Below are 12,564 nucleotides of genomic sequence, written 5' to 3' on the forward strand. Positions count from 1 at the left end.
TTTTCGGGTCCAGGTCTTTGAGGATTAACTCATCTGAGGGCGTTCATCTAATCAAAGTAAATTTTGGTATACAGCTAGAAGAGATATAATGTACAAAACACCGGAACAGGAACAGGAAGTTTTTAATAACTCAGCCATGCATAGTCCAATCTGACTCTGACTTCCTGTGTATAATGAGGGACGAGGCCTGTACACATTCACATGGTAATATTTTGTACAGATCACAGTGCCCTCTAGTGGTGACAAGAAATACCATATTTTATGCTAAAAACTACTGTTCTAAAATGATTTAGGGTATTCAGGTCAAATTAGTTTCAGGAAGTCATGAAGATGTTGGTGCAGCACTGTACAAAATCTGAGTTTGGAAAGCGGGACTTTTATGGAATGGCAAACATCAAAGTCAACATTTTCACTTACCTTAATATTTGAACAGTCGTAACTCAGCTGAATTTCATCATATCTAAACAAGATTTCAAGTGTTTGAATGCACCCATCCGAATGCATTGGCAATACTAGTTTTTAAAATATACACAGCACCACCTTGTGGTAAGGGAACATACACTGCTTCTGGTTAATTCTTGCTGTTTATATTTGTTTAGTTTTCCTTTAAAAATGTATTATGATATTTTGACTTTATAATATAAAAATTAAGCAAAGACACATTCTTGACCCCTTATGTATTTTGTCAAACAACAGCTTTTAACACAGTCAGATAAAAGCCATCAGTTAACACAGTCACTAATTAAACCGTGACACTGGGAATGTTACCTCCAGTACAAAGCATGTGTTCGGACCACCAATCATCAGTCTGAGCCAATGTCACTATTGATTATTGATGTGAATCTTGAGTTCATTCTGATCTCAGAATTAATGCTATACCTGTTTGAGTGTTTCCATGTTTGTAGTTTACATCTCACACATCTGGTAGATGTATACAGTCTGAGCTTCCTGGTGTGCTCTCTAGTGGTGTCTTCCAGTTACACATCTTTTGTACAGGCAAGTATATTTACAAGAACGCTATAACAGAGCCAACCACAACTCTGGCCCTCTAACATTGCAATCTTCTTCCATTTTGTACATAAGACCCCTTTAACACGACAAGGTCATTACTAAGACTTTAGATTTCTAGAGGCCTCAACACACTGATCTATATCTCTATCTGCACCTTGAATTTCTTTGGGACTATGCTCAGTGAATTTTTGTTTATTGTGCTGACAAACGGGAACAGGCGCTTATTGAAGATCTGATAGAAAGTGTGAAGGTGTGTATTCATATCCAGATCATAGAAAGACAGTTTCCCTCTGCTCCAGCCCAGCTTCACTCTGATCTTCTGCAGCTGCTGGTCCACAGAAAGGATTGTATCTGTCATTGGTGGAGCGTACGCTCTGTATTTACCATCAAAAAACTGAACCTCCCAAAATCCACTCTGGATGTCTCCCTTCCTAGACACAGACTCTGCTATCACACCAACAGCCCAGTCTGCATCACTCCTGACCTCGACATCCCAGCTGTGAGTCCCTGAGTTAAACCCCTCAGACCCGAGCACCATTGGGTACCCCTCAACTCTTTCTGGGTTTTTCAATGGCGGGTAATCCCTCTGTGTAAATCTCAGACTTTTCAGATCTTCAGACACAAATAGATGTAATCCTGCAGTGCTTGGATCCAGAACAACTGTAGAATACGTCACCATCTCCTTCATCTTGTTCCAGACGTTGAAGCTCAGGTTGCCCAGGTGTTTGGCTACATCGATCAGAGCTCCTGGCCCCAACTGTGGATCCTCCACCAGGGGGCGCTGCTTGGCCCTTTCCACTGCAGCCTTGTAGTTGTTAAAGAAGGTGACACTTCCTGATTTCAGCTCCTTTTCTGTGGCTTTGATGGTCTTTGAAAGACTTGCTATTTCTCTGGTCAAAACGTGAATCTTTATCTTCATTTCTGAACTCTTCTCCTCCTCCTCCCTCCTCACAGCAGCCACTCTGGCCTTTTCCTCCTCTTCTAAAAACTTGTGAAGTTTCTTAAACATCTCCTTGATTTGTTTCTCTGTGTCTAGAGCCTGGGTCTTTATATATGCTGCCGTTTGATCCCACTCCACTTTGACTTTATTGAAGTGCTCTATTCTATCCTGTAAAAGCTTCAGGTGTTTCCTGAGCTCCTCCTTGTAGTCGTCTGCAGCCTCATTGATGGGTCTGAATCTGTGGTTGGTATGAGCCCTGGAATCCCGACAGACTACACACACTGGCTGCTGATGATCCAGACAGAAGAGCCTCAACTTCTCTGAATGCAGACTGCAGACTGTCTCTGTTTCAGAGGTCTTATCCTCCAGAGAAAGATGCTTTAAGAAGGAGTCACACAGGTTCTTTAATGCCAGGTTACGGTGTGGCTCACCTGTTGAAGGTGCTCGACACAGAGGACATGGGCGTAAAGGTTTATCCACCCACCAGAGCTCCAGACAGTCTTTACAGAAGCTGTGGCTGCAGGACAGCAGAACAGGATTGTTGAAGACCTTGCTGCATACTGAACAGAAATAATCATCTTCAGCATGGGGAAACACAGCAGTCATTTCTGAGTCCTTCTTTGAGTCCTCACTCTTTTAGTCCGGGTCACTTTATTCCCTCTGATCTTCCGGTTATAGTTTGAATGTTTTTCCGTATCAGTAGAAGTTGTTGTCGTTGTATCCTGTCATCTGTCTCTGTAAAAGTGTTCGTACTCAGGGTGTTACTCCAGTATTAATCTGAGCTTCCTAGTTCATATCTTGATGAACAACAGGAGGGAGGGTTTCTGGAAAATTTCTTGTAAATTTCCCGGTGATAAATCGTAAAAAAAACAGTCAAAGGTATGTTGCTATGCCACATTCTCTTTCATTACTTAACAGCTATTTCTGAACTGCCTCTGACGTCGTGAACTGGCACAATACAGAGACAGACTGACAGATATATAGATAGGTGGACTGATGGATTGTTATATGAGAGCTGTCTTTAATGTCACATTCAGCAATGAATGTTTTAGCAACACTTTTAAATTAGGTAAGAAAAAATAGCATCATCATAGGTAATAAAGGAAAAACAGGGATGTGCACAGAGATTTTGGGGGGTAGGGGCTCAAGTGAGAAAAGGGCATGTCTCTTAATCTATTCAAAAAAATGTTTAAAGTGAAATATATTAGACCGCCTCTGACTTAATAACCAATACCCTCACATTTAGTTGATGGATACTCAACAGATTTCTGATCACACAAAGACAGTGTCTTCTTTAGTAGTCTCTGGGTTTATCATGAGCATAAGGAAAGACAAAATAAGCCATGACACCATGTGCATGTTTTCTATGCTACTAGTCTCTAGTAAATATTTGGGGAAAACTGACTGTAGCTACTAGGGAGAGGGACATGGTGGAGTAAGAGAGAAAAAATGCACTAATAATTTGTTATTTTTTTGCACAAGATAATAAATTCTTTGAATTATTTTGGGTTAATTAAAATAAAAGTCCTTCAAAATAAACATAATATTACCCTTAAACTGAAAAAGACTGTTCTTTACATAAATAGGCAAACAAACCTACCCTCTTAACTGCAAATAGGCCCATGATTAGTTGCAACAATAAGGCTTAGTGAATCTGCATACCTCTCCTACTTACTTTGTTAATTTTACTGGAAAAAAAGCAGAAATACTGGAAATGGAAATGGCATTATGCTGCAGACATGATTAAAATGTGAATGACTTGAGCTTCTATAGCCAAGCAACAAAACACAGAATTCCTTTATATTAATGATTTTTTCTTCCTGTTCTTCTTCTTCTTATTATTATTATCATCATCATTATTATTATTATTCCCTGTCCAAACACACACCAACCAACTGATGGTGACATGATCTTCGTTTTAGTGTACCTTTCACTTTTAAAGGAGGGCTGTCTGTCTGTCTGTCAGGTATTAAATATCTAGCAAAATGAATAGTTTTTAGGTGAGAAGCCTACAAACAAAATGATGCAGTAGCTGTTTCAGACAGGAATCTACAGGTTGAAACATTGTGTTTTCATGTTCTGATCAATTTAGAGATTTTGGTTACCACATTCGCATTTCTGTTTTGCGTGCGTTGTCAATGACAACTCTGTTACAGAAAGAGGCGATGGCTGCAGCTTTTATGAAAAGGTCGGACGTAAAAGATTTTGATAGGATAGATCTGTAGGAAATGGAGAAGGTTTAGGATAGCCACCTTGGTTAATTTATTGCTGGAGCTCCTTAAGCTGCTGAGGGGTTGGCTATGGCAGGGAGATGGACGGAGGCCACACTGCTGTTAATGGCTGGAAGAAGAAAAGAGGAAGGGATGATGGGATGGAAGGATGTGTGCGCACAGGGATTTTGTGAAGCCTGCAAACACAGCGATGTAGAGAAAGCTGTGATAGATTGAGAAAGTCAGACACAGAGGGAGCAGGCACAGGGGTTAATACGACCTGATCACCAGCAGAGGGAGCTGATGAAGGAGTTGGCTGTGGGAGTGGCTCCGTGACGTCGCGCTTGACAACTCTTGCGGTGGTTGGCTCTGACCAGGAAGCGGGAAGGGCGGGAGGCTCGATTATTGTTGCTTTGGTGTTTATGGATGAAGAGTAGAGCTAGAAAAATGTTGATTTTTTTTATCGTTGTGGTGGAATGGGATGCTTTTTACTCTGAGTGATTGATGGAGAATTGTGAGCGAGGAGTCGGCTGTGGCGTCTTCGAGTTCGGTGTCGTGCTGATGGTGGAGATGAGGCTTGAGACCTGACGGTAGTTGGAGGGATTACGTTCAGGAACCTTGAGTTGAGGTGGTGGGTTCGAGGCACACTAACCACGGATGGCAGGCGGCTCTGCTATGACTCCTGGCTGTGGTCTGAGTCGGTCTGCATTTCTGTGTGCTGCTGTTCTTCAATGAGCGGGGCATGTTCTGTTTGGTAGAGATCATTGTACGAATCTTTGTCTGGATTGCGATTGGCTAATTGCACTCATGCTGCCATATTTAAATTGCTCTAACCTGGCTGTGCTTTGCTGCACCCTCTTCAAGCCACTTTTTACAACCGTCCTCCACCCCAGCTCCTCTTTCCTAGAACAGCCACATATTGATAACAGCAATAAGTGCAAGTGGTCTTGACTGAAGTTAAGTTACTGTGTAGTTGCACAATTTATGTATGATTGTACAAATTACTACGGCACACCAAGACTTGGCTCAAGGCACTGTATTATGGTTTTGGGTTCTATTTGTGGAAACAGCCATCCGTCTTCTTCCACTTATCCAGGGTTGGGTCGTCGTGGCAGCAGGCGAAACAGGTCAACCCAGACGTTCCTCTCCCCCACAACATTTTCCAGTTCCTCCTGAGGGATTCCAAGGCCCTCACAGACCAGATGGGAAATATAATCCCTCCAGCGAGTTCTGGGTCTGCCTAGGGGTCTCTTTCCAGTTGAACATGCCCGGAAGACCTCCACAGGGAGGTGACCAGGAGTCATCCTGATCAGATGCCCGAACCCCCTCAGCTGGCTCCTTCAAGGCTCTACTTCAAGATCCTTCAGGATGTCTGAGCTCCTCACCTTATCCCTGAGGCTGAGCCCAGCCACCCTCCCAAGGAATTTCATTTCGACTGCTTGTACCTGAGATCTCATTCTTTCAGTCATGACCCAGAGTTCATGAGCATGGGTGAGGGTTGTGACATAGATTGACCAGTAAATCGAGAGCTTTGTTTCTCGGCTCAGCTCCCTCTTCACCACAACGGTATGGTACAGCACCTGCAAAACTGCTGATGCTACCCCAATCCGCCTGTCAATCTTACGGTCCATTCTACCCTCACTCGTGAACAAGACCTCGAGATACTTGAACTCCTTCACTTGGGGCAAAGACTCACTCCCCATGCGGAGGGAGCAGACCACCGTTTTTCAGCAGAGGACCATGGCCTCGTACTTGTAGGTGCTTATTCTCATGCCAGACTTTCCGCACTCAGCCATAAAACGCTTCAAAGCCTGCTGGAGATCCCCAGCTGGGGAAGCCAACAGAACCACATCATCCGCAAACAGCAGCGATGAGACTCTGAGCCCCCAAACTGGAAACCCTCCTCCCCCCACTTCTTGAGATCCTGTGCATGAAGATCACAATCAGCATCAGAGACAGGGGGCAGCCCTGGCAGAGGCCAACACACACCGGGATGAAGTCCGACTTTAGGCTGAGGATGTGGACACAGCTCTCACTTTTGTAATGCAGGGACCTGATGGCACGTTGCAGCTTTGTGGAAACAGCATGGGCAAAATGGCGAAAATTGACAGTTTCATGAACAAGACCATCCACCCCAGCATTTTTGTTCACCATGGGATCCCTTCTGGACTGAATCTTACTGGTGGTGAGTTCATATACCAAAAAGACAATGACCCCAAGCAGACTTCAAATCTGTGACAACAAAGACTATTTGACCAAGAAAAAGGAATCTAGAGAACTGGGACTGAGGGACTGGCCAGATCAAAGACTTGATTTGAATCCTATTGAACAAATTTGGGATTTAGTAGATTCAAAAAGTTAAAAAAAAACAAACAATGGCAGCAAGGATGCAAGCTGTTGTCAAGGCCACAGGACGCCAAACAAAATATGAAGTTTTTTGGTTATGTGTGAAAACTGATTTTAAGTTTTTCTGTTTATTTGCCAAATAGATAACAATATGATTTTTTAGTTTCAAACGAATTTTTGAAAGATTTGTAAAGTATTTTCTTTTTCATTTTAATGGCATGTGGTGTAATTGCACTGTAGATGTATGAACAGGGCTTGACATTTACACCCGCCAACTAGCCAAATGCGGGTGGATTTCGGCCATGGCGGGTAGCAGCGTGACTCTAACTAGCCACAATGGCGGGTGGAATTTATCAGTGTCACAACTTATGCTTCACTCTGACCGTGCTTGTCTGTTAGCCGTTATGAGTTAGGCTTGTTACAGAGCGGCCGCTCGGCACATAGAGGCTCAAATTTCCCTCCAAAATAACTGGAAAGTGGCTGGTCTCTTAATCCATTCGTACGTTGAGCTTTGATGCTGTATGACACACACAAACGCGACACACACACATTTACTGACACACACACATACACACGCTAACGTGCTGGTAACGTAGACTGAAGGTTTCTATCTGTTTAGGGAAAATGTTTCAGAATTTTAGAGCATAAGCTCAGACCTGAACTTTCTCCTTCTGCTTTAAAGCTTCTCTCTGTCCATGGAGGATCAGCGCGTCTGTGCCATTTGTGTGTGTGCTCCCACTGTGTGTCCCTGTCTCTGGTGCGAGCCAGGGCTGGCAGTGTGTCTGAATATTGTTCGATTAGTACTCCATTTATATTCTTTCTTTGTTGAGGGCAGTCTAAACATTAAAACCTCTGCAAATGCATGCACCATCGAAACATTATTAAGCCCTTTGATACGTTTGTATTATGATTTGCCATATATCGATAACAAACAGATATAAAAGATGAGAGAAACTCTGAAACATTGAATCAGTTCACTGAGGCAGTGAGAAACAGAGACAGAAGGATAAAAGTCTGTAACCGATCATTTAGGAGTCAAAGAGAATTCAACTACACAGTGATTTTTTTGCTTCTAATATTAGACATCAGACATTACAGTTGTCCAAATGCGATCTTCATGCACGAAATATAAGTCATCTATTATTTAAACAGATATTTTGATTAATTTTAGACATGCATATAAAGACATTTTCACCATACTGTTTAAAGGAAAATAGAGCAGAGGACAGGAGAAGTTTGACACTTCACATTCTCTGGTGGAAATTTGGAGAGTAAAAATGAGAGATATTCTTGTAATCTGCTGTAGTTGTTTCTACTAAACAGCCAATTAACAGTATTATATTAATAGCATAAACTTAATATCCATTGAAGAAAAAAAAATCTAAGAGTCTTGACTCTTAGATGACTGTCTCTAACAGTGAGGTATGACACATATCTCTGTAGTGTGCTGTGTAGGGAGAAGTGCTTTATTAAAAGGAGAGCTGATGTTGATCATATTGATGAGGGAAGGTAAAGCATGTGTCAAATCATACCCTTTGTACCAAATTTGGCATATAGCTCATAGTTTTCAAACACCAAAATTGTGGCTAGTGGAAATACCAAGTGGCTAGTAAGTTTGCAAAACCACTAGCTACTGTGGCTTGTCAGCAAAAAAGTTAAAGTCAAGCCCTGTGTATAACAAATATATACATATATATTTATATATATATATATATATATATATATATATATATATATATATATATATAATGAGTGAACAACTACTGGCTTATAGGAAAGAATGAGTGATTATCTGCTAGTTAACAGGAAATGAATGAGTGAATAACTGCTATTTAACCAAGTATAGAATGAGTGATTTTATTCTTGAAATTTTATAAAACCTTCCAAATATGTCCATTTTCAGTATGAATTAACATTTTCATGGCTTTTATATTTTTTCACATCAACGGTTCAAAGCTGGTCAAGTTAACAGTCTTTCAGGGCTTAATACATTGATTTTAATGGTACAGAATTTACAATGCATACAACATTTTTTTGTGAGAGGTCTCGGGTTCAAATCCTGGATGAGCCCCCAATTCATGTTACGCCCCATCAAGGGATAGCCAGAAAACAACATGAAAATGACCCAAATCACTAATTTCTCAATTAGCCACAGGGCTATTAAGATTTAAACAATAGTACAATTTATTTACATAAACTTAAATAAGTTTACGTTTACAAATGACTTAAAATACCTCAGGGTGAATCAAAGATAACAAATAAAAAAGGGGGAGACGTTTAAACTAACCCCAGAGCAGCCAATCAGCAGCAGGCGATAGCACACCTGATTAGACAGATAGCACACGCTCCAAACACAGCGAATTTGAAGCAAACACAAGATACAATATACAATAACAAAACACATTATGACCATGGTTGTAACAATGCAGCATTAGCAGTAAAGTCGTTTTCCAAACTATTTTAACATCTTTGATAATAATAAGATCATTAAACATTATATACACAGCATTGACAGTTTAGTGGAACCAACTATATCATAATAAAATTGCATAATTACAAAGAATATTCAACCTTTTTCAGACACAGAAGTTAAAACCCAACCCTTTTAATTTTATTTGTTTTATATATCACATAATTCAGCTTTTAGAGAAGCTGTGCCGATGCTTTTTCAGTATTAGCTGTTAATTCATGAGTGTACTCAGTGTGCTGCACTCTTCAGAAATTGCATTTTCTACACAAGGAAAACACTAAACTTTAGTGCATACAGGATTTAAATAAAGATTATAACAGCTACAATAACAGTATTGGTAGTAATGATGAGGAAATAATCAAAGTACTTATAATATCAATATAACAGTAACAATTACTGTATACTAGAAATAATACCAAACAGTAACAAAGTAGTTGCATGTTTGCTTGGGCTATATTGAAATCATGTCTTCTGTTGTAGATGGTGCAATGTAGCTGTAAGTTCTGCACAGGTTTTTGTGGCCTTAAATGAAGGAGACGTCTCCTGTTTGTAAGAAGCTACTGGATGTCTTGCTTTTCCCCTCAGGAAAGTACATCCATCTGTCAGCTTTATTCTCAGTGGGTGTGTCGCTGAGTGGGGAAACCTGGTCAAAACCTGGCTGGTCCCGGCTACAGGGGGCTGGCTAGCAAGAGCAGAGAATAAAGGTTTGGATTCTGTGGCAAGAAGTGGCATTTCCAAAAGCGTTACCCTATCCTCCAGAGCTCCAAATAAACTACATTATATACACATATCATTATTGGTGAAGGCGGACAGGGAGAATTCCAATATCTGGTACAGCGAGCAGTCTGAGGCAGACACAGAAGCCGAGGCTATGCTGGTCTAAGTTATGGTATATGTACGCATAAACGCACAACAGCTATGAAACAGTAGTGATGAGAAGTAGAAAGAGTAAAAATAATTAACTTTAGAGCGGTCAAGATGTAGGAAATCTCTTCTCACTTCTCTGGGTTTGTAATGGCGGTTGGCAAAGAGAGACACAGGAAAAGAGCAGCTGTGACACAATAAGCTCACTGCACGTCAGCCATATCGGCAGATGGGGACCTGAGGAAGACCAATTTTGAGTTTTATACAAAATGTATACATTTTTAAGATGTTATCATGCCTCCACTTTCAACCCAGTATACCCAAGAAGTCCTCTGAGAGGTATGGATGACAACTGGAGCAACTAGGAGGTTTTCAAGTCAAGACATACAGACAGACAGACAGACAGACAGCTCTCCAGTTATAGTAGTAAGATATCCATCCATCCATTTTCTACAGCTCTATTCCTGTTTGTATTATCATAATCATTATGCACACACAAGCCCTTCTACAAAGAAAGATGATGACTCAAAATCCAGGTTTCCAGAGGCTTCCACACAATAATACATGTCTAAAACTGTATGGTGACTTTCTTTGTGACTATGCTCAGTGGATTTGAATTGAATGAGTTGACAAAAGGAAAGAGCCGCTCAGTGAAGGTCTGACGGAAAGTGTGAAGGAGTGTGTTGGTATCTGAATCATAGAAAGACAATTTCCCTCCGCTCCAGTCCAGCTTCACTCTGACCCTCTTCAGTGGCTGATTCACAGAGAGAATGTTATCTATCTTTGGTGGACAGGACACTTTGTATTTACCATTATCATACCACACCTCCCAGTATCCAGTCTGAAGGGTTCCCTTCCTCCACACAGACTCTGCTATCACACCAACAGACCAGTGTGCATCACTCCTGACCTTGACGTCCCAGCTATGAGTCCCTGATTTAAACCCCTCAGACCCGAGCACCATCGGGTACATCTGAAATCTTTCTGGGTTCTGCGGTTTTACAATCTCCTCTCCTTCGTTTGTCAGACTTTTCAAATCTTCAGACACAGACAAGTACGGTCCTGCAGTGTTTGGATCCAGAACGACCGGGAAATACGTCACCATCTCCTTCATCTTCTTCCAGACGTTAAAGCTCAGGTTGCCCAGGTGTTTGGCCACAACCATCAGAGCTCCTGGCCCCAGCTGTGGATCCTCCACCAGGGGGCGTTGCTTGGCCCTTTCCACTGCAGCCTTGTAGTTGAGCATGAATGTGACACTTCCAGATTTCAGCTCCGTTTCTGTGGCTTTGATCGTCTCTGACAGACTTGCTATTTCTCTGCTCAAAGCCTGAATCTTTGTCTTCATCTCTGCACTCTTCTGCTTCTCCTCCCTCTTCACAGAGGCCACCCTTGCCTTCTCCTCCTCTTCTAAAAACTTACGAAGTCTTTGAAACTTCTCTCTGATCTGCCTCTCTGTGTCTAGAGCCTGGGTCTTTATATGTGCTGCTGTTTGATCCCACTCCACTTTGACTTTATTGAAGTGCTCTATTCTATCCTGTAAAAGCTTCAGGTGTTTCCTGAGCTCCTCCTTGTAGTCGTCTGCAGCCTCATCGATGGGTCTGAATCTGTGGTTGGTATGAGCCCTGGAATCCCGACAGACTACACACACTGGCTGCTGATGATCCAGACAGAAGAGCCTCAACTTCTCTGAATGCAGACTGCAGACTGTCTCTGTTTCAGAGGTCTTATCCTCCAGAGAAAGCTGCTTTAAGAAGGAGTCACACAGGTTCTTTAATGCCAGGTTACGGTGTGGCTCACCTGTTGAAGGTGCTCGACACAGAGGACATGGGTGTAAAGGTTTATCCACCCACCAGAGCTCCAGACAGTCTTTACAGAAGCTGTGGCTGCAGGACAGCAGAACAGGATTGTTGAAGACATTACTGCATATGGAACATAAAAAATCATCTTCAGCACAAGGAAACGCAGCAGCCATCCTGAGTCCTTCTTTGAGTCCTCACTCTACTTGTCCAAGTTACGTTATTCCCACTAATGTCCCAGTTATAGTCCTTTTGTTTTTCCGTAACAGTAGAATTCGTCTTTTTATCCTGTTGTCTGTCTCTGTAAATGTGTCAGTACTCGGTGTGTTATTCCAGTATTAAGCTGAGCTTCCTGTGTCATATCCTGATAAACAAGAGTAGGGAGGGTTTCTGGAACATTTCCTTTAAATGCTCTTTGATAAACTGTAAAACAACAGTTGCAGGTATGTTGTTATACCACATTCTGTTTCATTGCTCAATACATACTTCTGAAATGCGTCTGGACAAGTGCTTGAGATGACATTCGTCATGAACTGATGCAATACAGAGGCAGACTGACAAAGATATGGAGCGATGGACTGATTGACTGGTTGTTCTTTTTAATCTGTAGGAAATGTTTTGGCATCACACTTAACCAGATTTTTAAAAACTGCCTCATCATATGTAACAAATGAAGGACTAACTGCTAGTTAACCAGGGATTGATGGAGTACTTATCCACTTGTCAGTCTAAACTAAACCTGAAAAGAGAGACTAGATCATGATTGATGAACAAACTTTCAGTCAAGGGGATTAAAGATATTTCAAACGCTAACTAATGAACAGAAAAAATGTCTAGCTATAGGGATACAAATGGCAAACACACACACACACACACCCACACACACACACCCACACATACACACACACACATATATATACACATATA

General features: G+C 41.6%; 2 protein-coding genes across 2 annotated transcripts; both read right to left on the reverse strand.

Annotated features, from left to right (window-relative positions):
* Positions 1–1,147: 1,147 nt before the first annotated feature.
* On the reverse strand, positions 1,148–2,557 carry LOC121504985 (E3 ubiquitin-protein ligase TRIM39-like). Its single transcript, XM_041780097.1, has one exon. The coding sequence runs from the start codon at positions 2,555–2,557 to the stop codon at positions 1,148–1,150; it is 1,410 nt and encodes a 469-aa protein (XP_041636031.1).
* Positions 2,558–10,409: 7,852 nt separating this feature from the next.
* LOC121504987 (zinc-binding protein A33-like) lies at positions 10,410–11,813 on the reverse strand. The gene has a single exon (XM_041780098.1). The coding sequence runs from the start codon at positions 11,811–11,813 to the stop codon at positions 10,410–10,412; it is 1,404 nt and encodes a 467-aa protein (XP_041636032.1).
* Positions 11,814–12,564: the final 751 nt, after the last annotated feature.

Source organism: Cheilinus undulatus, linkage group 22 (assembly GCF_018320785.1).
Source record: "Cheilinus undulatus linkage group 22, ASM1832078v1, whole genome shotgun sequence".
Classification (NCBI taxonomy): domain Eukaryota; kingdom Metazoa; phylum Chordata; class Actinopteri; order Labriformes; family Labridae; genus Cheilinus; species Cheilinus undulatus.

Coding starts and splice junctions, on each gene's coding strand:
- LOC121504985 (XM_041780097.1), bottom strand. CDS start 2,557: ATGACTGCTGTGTTTCCCCATGCTGAAGATGATTATTTCTGTTCAGTA.
- LOC121504987 (XM_041780098.1), bottom strand. CDS start 11,813: ATGGCTGCTGCGTTTCCTTGTGCTGAAGATGATTTTTTATGTTCCATA.